Source organism: Cnephaeus nilssonii, assembly GCF_951640355.1.
Source record: "Cnephaeus nilssonii genome assembly, chromosome: 22".
Taxonomy (NCBI): Eukaryota; Metazoa; Chordata; class Mammalia; order Chiroptera; family Vespertilionidae; genus Cnephaeus; species Cnephaeus nilssonii.
Window position 1 is genome coordinate 22729614 of NC_137093.1, and position 17964 is coordinate 22747577.

The window sequence follows — 17964 nt, forward strand, 5'->3', positions numbered from 1 at the left end:
TACAGACAAGGAGACAGGCTTGGAGAGGGAGGGTGAGTTGCTCAGAGCACACAGCTAAGACGGGACAGAGTTGAGGACTTACCCCAGGTCTGTCTGAGTCAGGCTCTTGACCCTTGTGTCACAAACATGCCTTCCACAGCTACACAGCGCCATCATTTCAGCATGTGTGTGAGGTATAGTTTCCACTGTACGGATGAGGAAACTGGCCCAGAACGAGTAAGTGATGTTTCAAGGGTACAACTGAGTGAAGAGAAACAAGTTCAAGTCTTCCGTTCTGCGAGCCCCTCTGTTTAGCATGGGTGCCCCTAAGGGCATGGTGACAGGTTTGTTCCCCCCAAAGCAGACCCCTCTCCTTTCCTTGCATGTCCCCCTAATACCAGAGAGCCAGTCTCCAGTGGAATGCCTAAAATTCTGGGGGTTGGGTCAGCTGTTGCTTCTCCTCACTGTCTGGGTTCAGAGGAGCCACATCCCTGCTGTCATGGTCTGCCTGGAGGCTCCCCACATCCTTCCTGTGGAAGAGGCGGCTTCATAATCAGTTTCTGTAGGTAGGCCTGGCTGGTCTGCAAGCTCTGCCTGAGCCACTGAAGCCACAAAGGCCAGCGGGGTTGTGGGGCTGGAAGCTCTGTCCAGTGCTGACTCAGGGAGCCACCGTGGAGGCAGGCCAAGGAGCCTTGGGATCCGCCAGAGCTGGGTTCAAGTGCCGGTGCACTTATTGACTGAGGGCACCTGTGTGCCAGAGGCAGGGCTGGACTCTGTGGACGTGGCAGTGAACAAGAGAGGCCCTGCCAGTCTAATCAGCCCTTGGAAGCTCTTGGGGCTGACTTTCTAGAACGGGAGACAGACCCCAGCAGACGTTCTGAGTGTAATTAAAAAGATAATTATAGGCTGTGCACCACGGTCCGAAGGAGAGGTACTTTGCAGCACAAGAACATAATAGAGAAGTAACTGCATGCATTACATATCTTAAATTACCTTATGTTTAAGAAGATATGTGAAGGATATGTAAATTTATTTTTATTGCTTTTTTTGAGAGAGAGAGGGAAAGGGAGAGAAAGAGAGGAAGAAAGAAACATCCATTTGTTGTTCCACTTATTTACTAGTATGCATTCATTGGTTGCTTCTTGTATGTGTCCTGACTGGCGATCGAACCTGCAACCTTGGCGTATGGGGCTGACACTCAAACCAACTGAGCTACCCGGCCAGGGTAATGAGTGGGCCTTTCAGGTGAAGGGAGGAGGTGAGAAGAGACAGAAGAAAACCATTCCTGGCAGAGGGAACTGCACCTGTGGCTGGAGGGAGCACTGTGAACATGAGTAATGGGAGGACTCGGAGGAGGGGGGGTTCCAAGAGAAAGGAAAACAATGTAGACAGAGCACTTGGTCCTGTCATAAAAGCAAGAGGGAAGGAGTGGGGAGAATTTAAGGAATATGGAAAGAAGAGGGAGAAGCTGACATTGATAGCTTGTAAATTGCACAGTCTTGGATGAGCATTCCTCTTTATATTCACAAGTGTCTGGGTTTCAGTTTATTCACAATGGAGATGAAAATTACTCAACCATCAGGATAAACAATGTGAAAACACCCACCGCATTAGCCTGAGCTTTACCAGGGCAGGCATCTTATTTTTTCCATCTCCCCAATGCCACCAAGGGAAAGCTGGAGACCGGGTGGCCCCAGCATGATTTCCTCCAGTTAGACCCAACCAGCTCTATCCTGGCTCCTTTCCCTCCCCACCTCCACCACTTAATTTTGTTTTGGTTTCCAGAGAGAGCAGGCACTGGCTTCCTGTTGCCATGACAACTGCCATTAAAGGAGCTAGCCATGTGACTCAGAGTTGATAAAGGAAGCAAAGTGACTAACTGCCTTGTTTTCCTGCCTCCAGGCTGGGATTAGGAGGCCACTTAATTGGAGGAGAGAAGGCAGGGGCTTGCTGGCCAGAGGGCAGACCCCAGGAAGGAGACAGGAGGATGCAGTGGTGCTGGAGAGGAAGCTGCTTTAGTTCTGTAGTCTGGAGCTGGAGCTGATGGAAGGATTATCACTGGGAGCAGTCAACACAAGGGCGGAGATGGGCTTGCTTGGGGAGCTGAGCTTCCAGTGCCCTGGAAGGCGATAGGATGGGGGAGGTGGGCTGGACTTTCTAAGAAGGTAGGAGGAAGGTGAGAGAAACCACTGATGTTACTACTGGGATGCCATGGTGATTCCACTTCAACCCAGTGGTTCATAATGAAGGTTCTCACTCTCTCCCCCCCTCCCCCCACCACCCCGTAGGGTTACCAGATGACATACAGGCAAGTCACACAATTAAATTGAATTTCAGATAATGAATAATTTTTAGTATAAGTATATATTGCTGGACTGGCAACCTTACCCAGAGGACATCTGGCAGTGTGTAGAGACATGGTTGTCACACCTGTGGTTGCTACTAGCAGCTGATAGGTAGAGGCCAGGGATGCTGCTCCACTTCCTGTAATGACAGGATGGCCCCACCACAAAGGATCCAGCCCACAGTGGCACTGCTGTTGAGATGGAGAAGGGTCTGTACTGGGCACTGTCCCGAAGGCGCCCCAAGTGTCTCCTCCTTCACTCTCGGGACAGGCAGTCCACAGAGGCCAGGATTCAAATCCCACTGTTAGGACCTGGAGAATGGCTTCATGACCCAGATTCACAGAGGGCAGTGGTAGGGAGCCATGAGCTTCAGCAGAGTTCCTGGAAACACGGCGTGGGTTCAGGTGTGTGCGGGGGAAGGAGATGAGGCAGGAAGAGTCCATTAGTTCTAGCTTGTGCAGGGCTGTGAATGCCAGGCTGCAGTGTCTGCTCCATTAGATAGTGGGAGCTATAGAGGACTGATGAGCAAGGAAGGTCTTGTGTGGAATTGTACGTAAGGAATTTTCAGCTGATGGCAGGGGCCAGGATGGACCCTTTCTGTTAGTTCTTAGATGAAAACTTCCTCTCTTCCTTCCTTCTTTGCTTTCCCTTCTCTCTTCCTCCCCGCCTCCTTTCTCTCCTGCTTTCCTTTCCTTCCACAAATATTTATTGACCATCTACTATGTGCCAGGCACTGTTCTAGGATCTACAGATTGGGAAGTGAGCAAAGTAACATCCCCATGCACATGCTTTCATGAAGCACACAGTCTAGTTGGGGGTCAGAGAGATAAGCAATCTATATATATAAAAGCCTAAGTGACCGTTATGACCGAATGACTGGTCGCTATGATGCGCACTGACCACCAGGAGGTAGATGCTCAACGCAGGAGCTGCCCCCTGGTGGTCAGTGCACCCCCAAAGGGGGAGCGCTGCTCAGCCAGAAGCCGGGCTCACAGCTGGTGAGCGCAGCTGTGGTGGCAGGAGCCTCTCCCACCTCCGTGGCAGTGCTATCGAGTGGCAGCGGCAGGTGGGGCCAGGATGAGCAGCAATGGAGCTGCGCCCGGCCAGGCTGGGGCTCCTCACCGGCCACCTGCTGCTTCGGCACTGCTACATCCTTCAGGAAGATGTCGGACTGAATCAGGATTGTGAGAGGGCCCAGGCCAGGCTGAGGGACCTCACCCGTGCACGAATCCGTGCACCGGGCCTCTGGTAAATATAGTATATTAGGAGTGACAAGCACTATGAGGAAATAAAGCTGGGAAGGGCTCACCAGAGGAGGGTCAGGGATGGCCTCTCTGATGGGGTGACATATGAGCAGAAGGAAAGGAGGGAGCCATGCCGACAACTGCAGGAAGGGTGTTCCTAACAGAGGGAACAGCATGTACAAAGGCCTTGAGTCAAGCATAGCAAGGGGGCCAATGAGGCTGGAGGGAAATAAACAAGATGGAGGAGGAGGAGGAGCTGAGGTCAGAGAAGGAGCAGGAGGCGAATCATCCCTTGGAAGCTTTGGCTTTTACTCTGAGTGAATGGGAGCCGTGAGAGGGTTTGAGCAAGAGGGGAGCATGAACTCACCTATGTTGTAGGCTGCTCAGGCTGCAAGGCAAGCAATCATTGTAGGTAACAATGGGGGCAACACAAAGTCATTAGGCTAGAGAGGAAGCTTCTATCTTGTTCTCTGAGCTTCCAATTCTTGGGCAGGAAATCACAGCTCTCTCTTTACTCCCCTGCTGGGCCAAGTAGGGGTTCCAAAAATGGTTGCAGAAGGAATCTAGACATCTGGATGGGATATTTTGGGGCTCTCTGATGCTGGCAGGGTTGACTCAAACAAGTTCTGTGTGTCATGCTTTCAGGCTTAAGACGGCAGAACTTCTCTTTATGAATAATGCAACCATATCTGCCGGTGCATTTTGATAGTTTTTTCCCAGGTCTCGGACAATGCAGCTTCCAGGAGCTTCTGATAGTAATGGCTTGGGCTTTAGCGCCCGGCTCAATGTGACAGCGGGGGCCCTGGCTTTCCTGCGTGGTTCTCTCTCCCGTGCAGGCTGGCCGGGTCTCCACTGCGGTAACCTCCCGAGGGGCTCCGGGAGAGGGTGGTAGTTGGCAGGTAGGAAGGACACTTTTGCCATCACCATGGGGAGTGAGGACACCCGAGTCTTTGTCCCAACTCTGCTCCTATCACCTGTGGCCTCCTAGCAGATCCCCTCTCCCTGTCTCATTCTCCTGCTTTCTAAGTGGACAAGATTGGACAAGATCCAGGACTCTAAGAACCTCGAGTCATCTAATTTGGCTGACATCACTCTCCAAGAGCCAAGTCTTTCTGATATTTTCTGTCTTCTGAATTTGCCAAGTCTGTATTTAAGACTTATTAAAACTCAATAGTTGATAAGACTTTTTGGGAGCCTTTACTTCACTTAAGGAAACCAAGGACTCAACTGCAGCCATTCTAATGGGATAAAGTTTTTTAAAAAAATAAAAAACAAACATCATTTACTGAGCATTTTATATGGATGACCTCATTTAATTATTTCAACACCCCAATGAGGTGGGTAAACACTCTCCCTTATAGATAAGGAAATTGAGACACAGAGATGGCAAATAATTGGCCTAAGGGAGTGGGACATCATCAATGGCACAGCTTGGGGGTCTGGTTCCAGAACCCTGCTTTTCATCACTCTGGAGCCAAAATCCGTGACCCACATGAGCTATCTGAGAGTGTGGAGTCAGGGAAAGGACCTCCTTTGGAGCTGGTCAGTCCTGAGGTCAGGTCTTGGCCATGCCATCAGTAGCTGCGTGAATCTCTCTGGCTTCGGTTTCCTCGTGTATCTGAGAGTGGAGACATCACCTACCGCACAGCAATGCTGTGTGCCGTCCCCGCCTGCCAGGCAATCAACAGAATTTGTGGGTGAGCCAAGCACAGTGTTTGGCTCACCCAGTTAGGAGCCAGATAGACTCGGTTCCATAAGGACATTTTGCTACCCTCTCTGGTCCGACCTGAAGTTGCAGGTGCTCTCAGCATGGGATCGTGTTCTCCCTGGGTAAACCCTGGGCTGGGTGCTGTGGCCACAGGAGCAGTGCTGTAGACTGGGAAGGTGTATTTATGGGATCCAAAGGGACGAGCCCTTGAGTAGGAATCAGGAGGACTGAGTCTTGACCACCTGTATGGCCGTCCTGGGTGGGCAGCTGGATCTTCCCTCTGGGTCCAGTTACTCATTGGCCCCTTGAGGTAATCCCTCAGCCTAGGAAGGTCAGAAACCCCCATGAGCCTGCTGGCCCTGCCACTTAGCCGCTAGGAGCCCCTGGGTGAGGCGGCTAAGAGTGCTGAACTCCAGTGGGGAGCAGCATATTTTTCTTTCTTTTGATAATACAAGAAGATAGGAGATGGGCTATGGCCAGGTAGGTCAGTTGGTTAGAGCATCATCACCTTAGGCAAGACTGTGGGTTTGATCCCTGGTCAGGGCACATACAAGAATTAGCCAATGACTGCATAAATAGGGGTACAACAAATCTGTTTCTCTCCTCTCGCCCTTTCTCTCTCTCTCTCTCTCTCTCTCTCTCTCTCTCTCTCTCTCTCTCTCTCATATATATATATATGAATATATATTTGTGCCTTTTCTTTGCAAAATCTTGAAGGAATTCAGATTGTGGATATTTACAAAGGACATTAACAGGTCCTTTTGCAGTAAGGCTCCGTTTAAAAATCAGAGAATTGAAGTCCTAAGAGTTCAAGAGACTTGGTGATACTTGGGCACTGAGTGAATTCTTCTTTAATTATTTAGTTAGTAAATTATGTTTAATTAGTAATTTAGAATTACAGCAACTACCATTTCTTAAACAATGCCTTACTTTATCTCATTCAGCCCACAAAGCAATCTTCCTGTAGAGTAGGTACAAATAGAAACTCCTCTTTACTGATGAGGTTAAGAAGCCGGACCAAGGTTACATAGCTGAGAAGCAGCAGAACAGGATAGTTTAGTGAGCTCCATTCATTTCAAGTTGGATAATAGCTTGCTCACAAAACTAACTAGAACAATAAGTAAATATATCAACACAAAGTGAAAAGGAAAAAGAGACACTAAAAATAGATTCACTGGTTTAGGAGTTTGGGGAGGTTTGGATGAGTCCAGCTTCAGGTACAGCTGTATCCAGGTTTTCCAGTGGTGTCATTAGGACCCCCATCTCTCCATCTCTCTGCTTCCTTCCTCTGTGTTGACTTCATGTTCTGCCCTCTCTGTGGGGAGGTAGAATGTTTCCCAGCAGCTCTCTGGGCACAATCTGCCAACTTGGCATCACAACAGAAGAAGAGCTCCCCCTTCCCCATGGTTCTAGCAAAAGTCTTAGTTCTCGTTGGACCAGTTTGAGTCAAGTGCTGCTTTGGTGCCAATCACTGTGGGATGGAGTGCTCTGATTGGTCCAGTCTGAGAGGTGAAGTGTGGAGCCAGCTCTCTGAGAGCAAAGGGGTCCCAGAGGAGAGTCCAGGTGAAAGGACCAGACAGGGAGATGGAAACCAGGCAGAGAAGTCACAAATGTCCATCTCAAAGGAGTGAGGGCCCCGCCTTTGGAGCCCAGCCTCTTAACAGTGGACGTATCCACTCGTGCTCTGTGCCTGGCTGCGATCCCAGGTGCTGCCTGGGTACCTGTGTGCCAGGTTCTGCCGGATGAGGGATGAGAGATTTCCACTCGGGGGGTGTACAGAGCCCTGAAATTGTACCAACACTTGGTACTTGGTGTGTGGAGAGGGTATCCTCAGCTATCATCAGTAGCTCTAAGTGGTCCACAACTCAGATATCCAAATACGGTTCAGAACCACCCTGTAATATGCCAGGATACATAGGTCAGCACAATACAGCGCCATGCTCAGAATGACATGGTGCCTCCTAATTTCTAACCCAGGGAGCCTCTAAGGTAACCCCTAATGATAACCATAACTAGCATTTATTGGGTACCTACTGTGTTCCAGATCTGCACTGTCCAATGTGAGCCACGAGTCACATGCCTCGTTATATTTAAATTATGTATAATTAAGTTAATAATACTTCCTGTCCTGGGCGGGTGGATCAGTTGGTTAGAATGCCATCCCGTATACCACAAAGGTTGTGGGTTCGATTCCCAGTCAAGGCACATACCTAGGTTTCGGGTTCAGTCTCTGGTTGGGGTGCCTGTGGGAGGCAACTAACCTATGTTTCTCACATCGTTGTTTCTCTCTCTCTCCCTACCGTTCCCTCTAAAAATCAATAAAAACATGTCTTCAGGTGAGGATTAATAAAAAGAAAAAAACTTTGCCAGTTAACTAGCCATGTTTCAAGTACTCAGAAGCCACATGTGGCTAGTGATACTGTTGGACAACACATGGTTAGAGCATTTCTAGAGGTTCTATCGTGTCCTAGACTTTGTGCTAAGTGCTTTACATCCATTAACATATTTAATATTTAAAAAAACCTCAGAGGGGTAGATCCTATTTATTATCCCGTATTCCAGGGAGTAAAGCAAAGCACAGGGAAAGTGAAGTCAGGTCACACAGCTGGTAGGAGGCGGAGCCAGGATGCTAATCCAGTCTTTAGAGAATATTCAACTGCTTTTCCTCCTAAGCTTGCTAGAGGTGGTTAGTCTGTTTTCTGGTTCACGCTGTGTGTGTTTTAAGCAACCATCTGTGAATCTCATTTCTTACTTTCCTCTAGCTGCCCAGCCCCCGAAGTCTGGGCAACCTTCCAGAGAATCTAGGTACGCTTGAGAGTCTGTGTATGTTTCTCGTGCATGAGGCCCGTGGGTCTGGAAGTGGGGCGCGTTGCCAGGGGAGCTGCCACACGCAGTGGGCAGCGTACCCAGGAGAAAGCTGTCTGATCTCCAGGATGTGGGCTGGGAACGTGACACACGGTGCTGTTTTCTCTGGGAGTGGGGGGTGGCCTGGCATTGTCTTCAAGGCGCCATCATCTTCAGCGGTGACTGTGCATGGGAGTGTTGGCCAGAAGGTCCTTTGCCAAGGTGCCCCCAGGTGAATGCTCTAGGATCAGGCACTGGGGGAACCCCTTTATCAGGGGCTGTCTGAGGCTCCTGTGCAGGACGGTGATGGGAGGCCCGTTTATGGGAACCCCATTCTCAGCCCCAGAATACCCTCTATCCAGGTTGTGACAGGCTGGCCAGTCTGTGTACTGTTAGGGCACAGTGCTGGCGCCTGTTTATAGCGCACCAGTAAATTATTAACTGGGGTAGGCTGGCAGCAGCTGAGTGGGAGGCATTCCCGTCTCCTGCCAGCCCTACAGCCACAGTTAGGCCAGGTTAGCAGGGAGGAGCTGGAGGGAGGAGTTTCCTAACACTCCAGAGATCCACCTGCCACTGCTTTATCCTTGATGTCCCCTCCCCTCCCGCTCACTCCCATCGCAGGATGCAGCGGTGGAGGACACTCCTGTGGTTTTGCTTTCGGAATCTGAGGATGTCAGGACAGGATAGAGGTGTGGAGGAGGGTGGGGCAGGCTGTCCAGGAACTGAGTGAGAGAGTCCAGAGAAGGAAGCTCTGAGCCATTGGCCAGTGGCTGCCGAGCTCCTGCCGGATGCTCTCAGGCTTCTCTCTGTGGAGGCCCCAAACCCCCTGCAGGCCATGAGCGAGGGTGTGGAGGTGCCCATCTGGAAGGAGGCGCTCAGCCTGTCTGCTGAAAGGTCGAGATCCCTGCTGACATCCTCCATTAGTGGCAGAGCAAGGAAAGGACTTTTTTTTTTCTTTCATTTTTTTAGAGCAGTTTTAGGTTCACATTAAAAATAGAGTGGTAAGTACAGAGACTTCTCATATACCCCCTATTCCTACATGCACAGCCTCCCCTACTACCAACATCCTGCCCCAGAGTGGGTCATTGTCATCCATAGTTCATGGGTACATTTGGGTTCACTCTCAATGGTGCCCATTCTGTGGTTTTTGGCAAATTCATAATGGCATGTGTCCACCACTGTAATATCATACAGAATAGTTTCCCTGCCCTAAAATCCTTTGTGTTCTGCCTATTCATCCCTCCTTCCCTGCCAACCCCTGGCAACCCTAGTCTTTCAGCTGTCTCCATATGAGACATGTTTTGCCTTTTCCAGAATGTCATATATTTGGAACCACACAGTAGGTAGCCTGTTCAGATTGGCTTCTTTCACTTTGTAATAAGCATTTCAGGTTGGACATTTCTTTTTGTTACCACAGTTCTCCTTTTGGGAACGGATGTGTAACACAGAGAGAGAGAGCTAGGAGGCTCCCGGGTGTCCTGGGAGATGAAAAATTATGCCTGGGGCAGAGGTGGAGGCTGGCAGGTGCTGTTGGGCCCCGGTTCTGAGAGCAGGGAGCTGACTGTGAATGTGACAGTCAGCTGACTTGGGCTAAGGAAGCAGGTGCATTGGCCACCTGGCTGCTTGGGCCCCCACCTTGACCTGGGACAGTGAAGTAGGAGACCTTGATTCAAATCCCAGCTTCTTCACAGCCAGATGATCTTTGCCCCTCCCAGATCAGCTGCCTCATTGGGAAAATGGGACACCTGTATTGCACGGTTATTTTGATTCTTTAGGCTAGTGCATGTAAAGCTCCCACTCGGCTTATGGGAAGCACCTGTATGTGAACCTACTATGTGCCAGGGTCTGTACAGGGTAGACAGTCATGGGTTTGAATCTCCATCCTACCGTTTGCAAGCCACGTGCTCTTGGGCAAGTCATTTAACCTCACCAAGACTCCGTTTCCTTGCCTATAAGACGGGGAGGGTAACTGTACCCATCTCACCTAATTACCCTGAGGATTAGGTGAAATAATGCCCCTAAGCTCGGTGCCAGCACACAGTGAACACTTTATAAATAAATGCTGGTTGTCATTACATAAAACTTACTATGTGGCTGCTCTTGTGTTTAATGCTTTTGGTGCATTATCTTACACCTGTGAAGCAGGTACCAATGTCACCCATTTTACTGATGGGAATGCTGAGGCTCAGAGAAGGGATGTGATTTGCTCAAGATCGCGAGTGCAAGAGCTGGGATTTGAATTCTGGAAGTTTGACTCCAGAACCCAATACTCATAGCCATAAAGGGGGGTGGGGTGGGGATAATGTCAACTTTGGAGGTTTAAGGAGAGAATGCAACGAAGGGCGCCAGGTCCTAGAGGATTCGGTGGTTTTTCCAGAGCCGGAGATGGAGGTAGGAATGGATGGGAATATCAGGTGGAGGGGACTGTGCCAGCAAAGGCAAGGTGGGGGTGGAATCTCGTGGGTCACACAGGCGGAATGGCACGTGTAGCCAGAGATCGGCATGTGGGGAGGGGAAGGGAGAGGATTTGGCAGGGAAGGAAGATTGGGCCACACCATGAAAACAGTCACAGCTTGCAGGGTGGCACCATCCTCCCCCACCCCCTGCATCATGTCTGTTGGTGTCTAGGCTTGGGAGCTTCCTAAAATATTCCTATTTCCCCCACCCACCGTCAGCCCTGTTCCTGCCCCTCCTATCTCTCACCTCCTGCACGCCTCGCCCATAACAAAGTAAAAAATAAAAAGCCGCCAGCTATTTCCATGCAGTGCTTTTCCCTGCCACATTGTCCTTGCACCTGTTCCTTCCTCTGAGCTCCAAGGCGGCTCTGTGGGGGCAGTTGCAGGGGAGGGCTTTTTCCTCTGCTTTAAAGTTGGAGAAACCGAGGCCCCAGAGTTCCTTTCTGCTTGAACTCTGAAGTTCAAGCAGAAAGGAACTGACATTCTGGAATGTCACCTCCTTTAGGAAGCCCTCCTGACCTCCCCATCCACCCAGTTTTCCATTGATATTTGCTTAATAGAACCAAGTTCTGCTGCTGCAGAGGACGAATCTCATTTTGTAGTTACCCATTTGTGTGATCTACTTAATGTCTTTACATTTTGCTGGACTATGATTTCCATGAGGATAGGGACTCTGTCACGTGGTGCCAGACACATAGGAGGCACTGATACAAGTTGAGTGAATGAGCAACAGTTGAGGTTCATGTGATAAATGCTGGGAAGGCAAGTGTTAGTGGAATGTGGAAGAGGCACACTTATTCCCATTTGGGGTATGGATGGTCCAGGGAGGCTCCCAGGAAGTGATACCTGAGCTGAAGCCTGAGTTGCAGTTAGCCAGCGGGAGCACACACGGAGGGACACCTGGCAGAAGGCATCGTGTGAGCAAAGGCAGGAGATGAACCCATGGCACTGCCTTTGGGGACCTGTGTTCAAGGGTCAGTGGTTTGAACTAGGGCTGGAGATGCTGGCCTGCTAAGCACATGCACTTTGTAATATATTTATTTTATGCGACAGGAAGGGAGGTGGAGAGGGGGGCGGAGGGGGGAGGAAGAAGAAGGAAGGAAGGAAGGAAGGAAGGAAGGAAGGAAGGAAGGAAGGAAGGAAGGAAGGAAGGAAGGAAGGAAGGAAGGAAGGAAGGAAGGAAAGCAGGCATTTGTTGTTCTAATTTATGCATCATTGGTTGATTCTTGTATGTGCCATGACCGGAGATGGAACCTGCAACCTTGGTGTGTGGGGACGATGCCCTGACCAGGGCCAGGCGTGTGCATGTGTTCTCAGCAGCTAGGGTGCCTGCAGAGCGGCACAGCTGTCCTCAGCTCACCCCTCTAGCCCTGGTGGTTGTCAAGGGGCCTTGGAGTCATCCCCCTCTTTTCCCCACAGGCTGTTATTTTTAAAGCCACCTCAAGGCTCCCCTAATTTAACCATTCTCTCCACCGCTGAGTTTCTTACAAATGTAAGAGTCAGGTTGCCTGGGGGCCTCCCTCTCATAGGCCAGTGCTGGTTCAGCATTAGTCACCCACCTGCACTGCCAGGCACCCACCACCTGAGTCAGGGCTGAGGCAGCAGGCCTCTGAGGAGCAGGTGGCAGCTTGGTGATGTTTATTTAAGTCTGTTATGTGCCACAGGCACTGTGCTGGGTGCTTTAAACCAGGGGGCCCAGTGAGCCAAATCCAGCCTGTTTATGTACTGCCCCTGAGCCAAGAATGGTTTTGACTTTTTCAAAGGGTTGTACAAACAAAAGAGACTATGCGACATAGACGGTTATGATTGAAAACAGTTTTGTAGATTGAGAAAATAAAATTTCAGAGTGCCTGGTTAAATTTGAATTTCAGAAAAACAACAAATCTTTTCGTATGTGTTCCATGCAACATTTGGTATATATACTAAAAAAAAAAAAAAATCCTTTTTTATCTGAAATTTGGATTTCACTGGGCACCCTGCATTTTATCTGGCAGCCCTAGCTCAAAGCCTAAAATAGTTGCTGTCTGCCTCTTTACAGAAAAAGTTTGCGGACCCCAGCCTTACACATAGCAGACAAGATCAGGTGTCAAAAGGCCTTAGGACACTGCCTGGAGCTGAGGTCCATAAGCACTGGCTGCTGGTACTAGTGTTATTAATCAGAGTGATCACCAAACAGATATTGAGCACTTTCCGCATGCCAGGCACTGTCCTAGGAGCTCCAGATCTACGTGGGAGAGACAGACACTAAATGGATAAACCCACAGATGAGTGGGAAAGGCAGGCGGAGCGTAAAGCCAGACACTCTATTTTAGACAGGGTGGTCTGAGCCCTCATCCTTTTTTGAGCTCTGTGCATGTTTTGTTTTGTTTTAAGTTTTTAAAGCAGGAATTTATATTTAGAAACTCTCAAGAGACTTTAAAAAGGCCCAAAGACGTCCAAGTTTAATAGAAGATCATCCTGAGGCAGTGTCTGTTGGTTTCTCCATTATTAAGGCATCTATTTGATCCTTGTTAATGAAACACACTGATGATTCTCCTGGTTGGGTCCTGGTGATTTCCTCTGATTCCTGGTATCTTTCATAAGTGGCCATCAGCTCACAAACAGTGACAAATTCATTACCAGAAATAATCACGAAGCATCTGCAGATTCTGCTCCAATATCCTTTCTGCATTCTTTGAAACCAGGTCCAGTGATTATCAGTTTGGGTAGTGGAGACCTTGGTGAGTGTCATCTGCAAAGACTGGTATCATCTGCAGCTCTTTCAGTCAGAAGCCAGAAAACACCCTTCGAGACAAAACACCCAGAGCTCTGCACACGTTTTTATGAAATTCTCACATAGCAGCCCTGAGAGGTGGTGTGGGTTTCATCCCCATTTCACAGATGAGGAAACTGAGGCCTGAAGTCACCCAGCCAATGACAGAGCTGGAGTTTGAACTGGGCCTGGTGGCTCTCAAGCTCATGTTCTTACTCAGTGCACTAGCGCCTCCCTTTAGATGGTGCCAAGGTGTGCTGGGTCCTGTTTGAGGCCCTTGGCCTGCATTTTCCACAATCCTTTTGATAGCCCTGAACACTGGGCCGTGTTATTTCCTTTCGGAGCTTAGAGAGCATGAACACAGCAGTGTGGACCTGCAGGGTTCGAGGTGGGCAACATGAGGGTACCTGGGTGTGGGCAGGTATGAGGAGGGGAGCAGACAGGGCAAGCCTGGGAGCCCCAGGAGCCTTCCTTCCTGCTCTGCATATTGGCCAGGATTTCCCTGCCTGACTCCCTCCAGAGATTAATCCTCCTTTTATGTTGTTTAAATATTTGCAGGAAGAGGGAGGGATGGTGGGAGGGCGGGGCTGGTTTCCAAAGGTTTGCAAGGTAGGACTGGAGATGGGGAGGGCACATGCTCTGAGGTCTGACGTGGAGGGGCGGGGCCAGGCCAGGCCAGCAGGCCAGTGAGGCCCTGATTTGGAACATCCATTGAGGGCCAGGTTGTGGACTGAATAGTTACTGTCGGCTCAAGAGTCCCTACAGTTTGTAGAATTCCTACCAGGTGCCTGGTGCAGGGACTCTCTCCATGATCTCCTTCAAGCCTCTCATTACCCCTGTGAGGTAGGGGTGCTGTTGTCTCCATTTCACAGATGGGGAAACTGGTCCAGCATCATGCAGGCAGTGAATGGCCAAGGGTTTGACCTCAGGTCAGTGACTCCACATTCCGGGCTCTTAGCCCCTTCCAGCTGCCTCCTGACATCTTGTCCTTAACATGGCTCCGTGTTCAGGGCTAATCTAGATCCAGACGGATCTGTTCAATGAGAGCCCCATCATTGAAGCAGCTGTTGGATGACTCCTGAGAATGGTGCCAGAGAAGGATAAAAGCTTCTTGACCATTTTGACCTTTGAGGTCCCCTCATCCTTGACAGGCCCCCACAGGAAGTGGTTGGCAGAGTCAGATCCTTACTCCCAGTTCAGTACTTCTTCTGGTCCCTGAGTTCGGAGAGGCTGAGGAATCCCTTCGCACAGGTTTCTCACCACCTTGGGATTTCAGATGTGATCTGTCTGAGGGCCTGACTCAGTACAGGGCAGGGCCGGCGGCAGAGCTCCAGGTCGGGCCCTCACACAGATCTGGGTTCAGAGCCCAAGTGGGCCCCTTCCTGGCTGTTTGTCCTTCGGCAGACTGCCTAAACTCTCTGAGCCTCAGTTTATCTATCTTTTAAATGGGGAAAATAATGCTTTTGTGCGGATTAAATAAAATGTTCTATATAAGCACCTGGTGCATAGGAGGCACTCAGTAAACGTTCTCTCTACTGTAAGCTGGGAAGTAACAAAAGCATTGGTTCTGAATGGCCTCTAGACAAGCAAAGGCCCTGGGTCTGAATCCTGCCTCCTCTGCGTGACCTTTCGTTGAGTGATCTAATCTTTCTGTGTCTCAGTCTCTCCATCTGTAAAATGGGAATAATTTGGGAAACTACCTCATTAAGGTTGTGCCTACAGTCAGTCCCTGGAGCATAGTGAATGCTCAGAAAACAAACAAAATAAAACCTGAGCTTCAGTGTCATAAAACTCCCAACTGTTTGCTAGCCCAGCCTGCCTTTTCACATGTAACAGCATGTTTAATCCTCATCACAAGCCCACAGGACGATAGGTCCACTTTACAGAAGAGGAAACTGAGGCACCAGCAGGGGTGTATAACTTGGCTGGGCTCACCTAGGACGTGAGTGCCCTAGCTGGGATGTAAATGTAGGTCTGCGTGACTCCGAAGTCGCACCAACCACAGGGTTGCCTCTGTGCTTCCGAAATGGGGCGTGATTTCTGGGCCAAAGCTTAGAAAATCACACAGGTTGCCAGGAGCCAGGATGCCACATTGCTTTCACCCCCATCTCCAGACCACATGCAGGTCCTTCAAAAATGCTGACCAAGTTCAAGCCCATGGCCGGGAGGCTGAGGGGGAAAGGTAGTTGAGCTGAATTTCGGAGGTTCTGGGGCTGCCTGGCCCTCTCCCCTTGCTCACAGGTCTGTCTGGTCTGTCCCCGGGGATGGGGAGCAGCATCTTTCCTCCTGCGGTGAGGCAGTGCAGTCTCCTGTGAGACTCTCAGTGACCTTCTGGGGAAGGCTCCCATCCGCATTGCCTTTTCCGTCTCCTCTCCTGGCCTCAGGCTGTCAGCTTGTTATTAACCAGGGCGAGGTTCTAGCCCACGGCTGGCAGCCAGCGGAGCGGTGGGGAGGAGTCCTCACTTGCTGGAACCCTTGGTGCTGCAGTCCCACCTGCACCACCCACTGCCTGAGATCCATCCCCAGGACAGGAGGCCTGGGGCCAGACAGCCACAGGCTCCTCCCGGTAGCAGACTTACCGGATGGCTGTGTGACTGAGAAAGGGGTTGCCCTTCCTGAAATTCAGGACCCACGACTGTAAACAGACTGCTCTGCTCTGCAGTGTGGACTGGACACAATGTGTGTAGTCAAGGTGCCAATAGGAAGCAGATGGTTCCCCCAAACGGAGTGAATTAAGGTGACTTTAATAAAGGGGCTATTGACTAAAGCGAGGGATGCCTGGAGACAAGGAAGGGTGCAGCACCCTGTGACTGTTAATGGGGGCAAGGAGGACCAGAAGCCAGGAGAGGGGGGCTGGCTGTGTGGGAGGGTCCCGGGACAGGAGCTCTGACTGCTCCGGCTCTTCCTTAAGGATTGTGGGAGATCATTTAGATCCTCCCGCTCCTCTTCCTTCCCACCTCTCCCTCTTCTCCTCCTTCCCCTCCAATCTTCTTCTGCAATCTGAGTGCTTGAGAATCACCGGGAAGGCTTCATAAACACGCTGGAGTCTGATTCAGTGGGTCTGGGTGAGCTTGAGCATTTGTATTGGAACCCGTTCCCACTGGTGCTGGGCTGCTGGATCCTGCATCTCTCTTAGCTTGTGCTGCCTTGGGCCTCACTGGAGGGGCTTCCCGTCCAGTGAAAGCTGCCCTACCAGGACCAGACCCCTGCCTGGCACATCAGAGGTGCTTGAGAAGGATTTGTTGAGTGACTGAATCTGGTAGGAAAAGCATGTAGCCTGGGCGTCAGACGCAGGCTGGGATTCTGTCTCCACTCTGGGTGAGTTGCTTCACTTCCCCGAGCCTCTGTTTCCCCAAATAAGATCACAGATCCAGCTGGCAAGTGACGACTAGGGATTTGAAACCAGGTCTGCCAGATTCCAGGCCTGAACTCCTACACAACACCCTCCTGATTCTTTTATATACCTGTTCCGTTCATTCGTTCATTCATTCACCCACTCATTTAGAAAATATTTATTGAGCACCTACTGTGCACCAGGCACTGTTCTTACTATGCACCAGGCTCCATGGGCTCAGCAGCGAACAAGGTAGGTGAAGCGCTGCCCTCAGGCAATGTGTATTCTAGAAGAGGGAGACAGCAGTAAACAACACTTGGAATGGGAATAGTGTGAGTCTTCTTTCTAGAATGGGATGGATGGAGGCGGGAGGGCTGCCTCAGATAATGTGGTCAGGGAAGGAGATGACATCTTGTGTGACAGCTGAGAAGAAGACTGCATGCACGGAGCCTGAGAGAATGATGCAGTACAATGTGCAGGGTGGAGTTACCCCAGGCCACAGGCCCTGGACCTACAGAAGACACGGTGCACAGGGTGCAGAAGGAAAGCAGTTATCAAAATTCCCCAGACAGCCTGGGAAGGCCCCGGGGGTGTCTGCACCCCAGGTCGCATTGGGGTCTCCCCTCCAGCTGCCTCTGCCTTCCAGGTGAAGCAGATCATGGAGGAGGCCGTCACACGGAAGTTTGTCCACGAAGACAGCAGCCACATCATCTCCTTCTGTGGTGAGTCTGTGGCCCGTGGCCTTAAACAGTGGCTTCTTCCTCTATGGGCTGCCTTGGGGAGGGCGTGTTTGAGCAAGGATTCTCACATCATTATTTTGCTGTGTAACTTGGAAGGTATTTTTGGATCCCTTCATTAGGGAATTGGGAAATACAGAAAAGTCTAGAGAGGAAATTAAGCATGACCTCTGTACCCCATGAAGAGGTAATCATGGTTAACATTGGAGGCCTGGCTTCCTCTGCTGTGGGTTCAGTTCACACGACCCTATCCCATGCGGCAGGGGTCCTGCATCTGAGGAATGGACTCCATGTCCTTTCCTCACTCTGCCTATGGCTGGTGCCAAGTAAAAGGAGAGGATGGATGGTGACTTTTAAAAACGGAATTAAGAGCTGTGGACACATCCTGAGGTCCTGAGGGATCCTGTCTAGCTGGCTCAGCAAAGGAGGCAGGACCAGGCCTCGGAGCGTGACTCACCTCTCTCCTTGAACCAGCTCCGCTCACAAGGTTCCAGAAATAACCTCACTGCCAGTTCTTACTGTACATTCCAAATGGCTAGAGAGACATGTGTTTTGCGTGTCCCTG

The 17964-nt window shown here is 50.4% G+C and overlaps 1 protein-coding gene across 4 annotated transcripts in view; it reads left to right on the forward strand.

Moving 5' to 3' along the window:
- Positions 1–17964, forward strand: part of SGSM1 (small G protein signaling modulator 1) — a 92927-nt gene that overhangs the window by 39448 nt on the left and 35515 nt on the right. For all 4 annotated transcript variants that reach the window (XM_079763094.1, XM_079763095.1, XM_079763096.1 and 1 more), the window contains one exon: positions 17309–17384. In XM_079763094.1, the coding sequence (XP_079619220.1) occupies positions 17309–17384 (76 nt within the window). The remainder of the gene's footprint in view (positions 1–17308; positions 17385–17964) is intronic.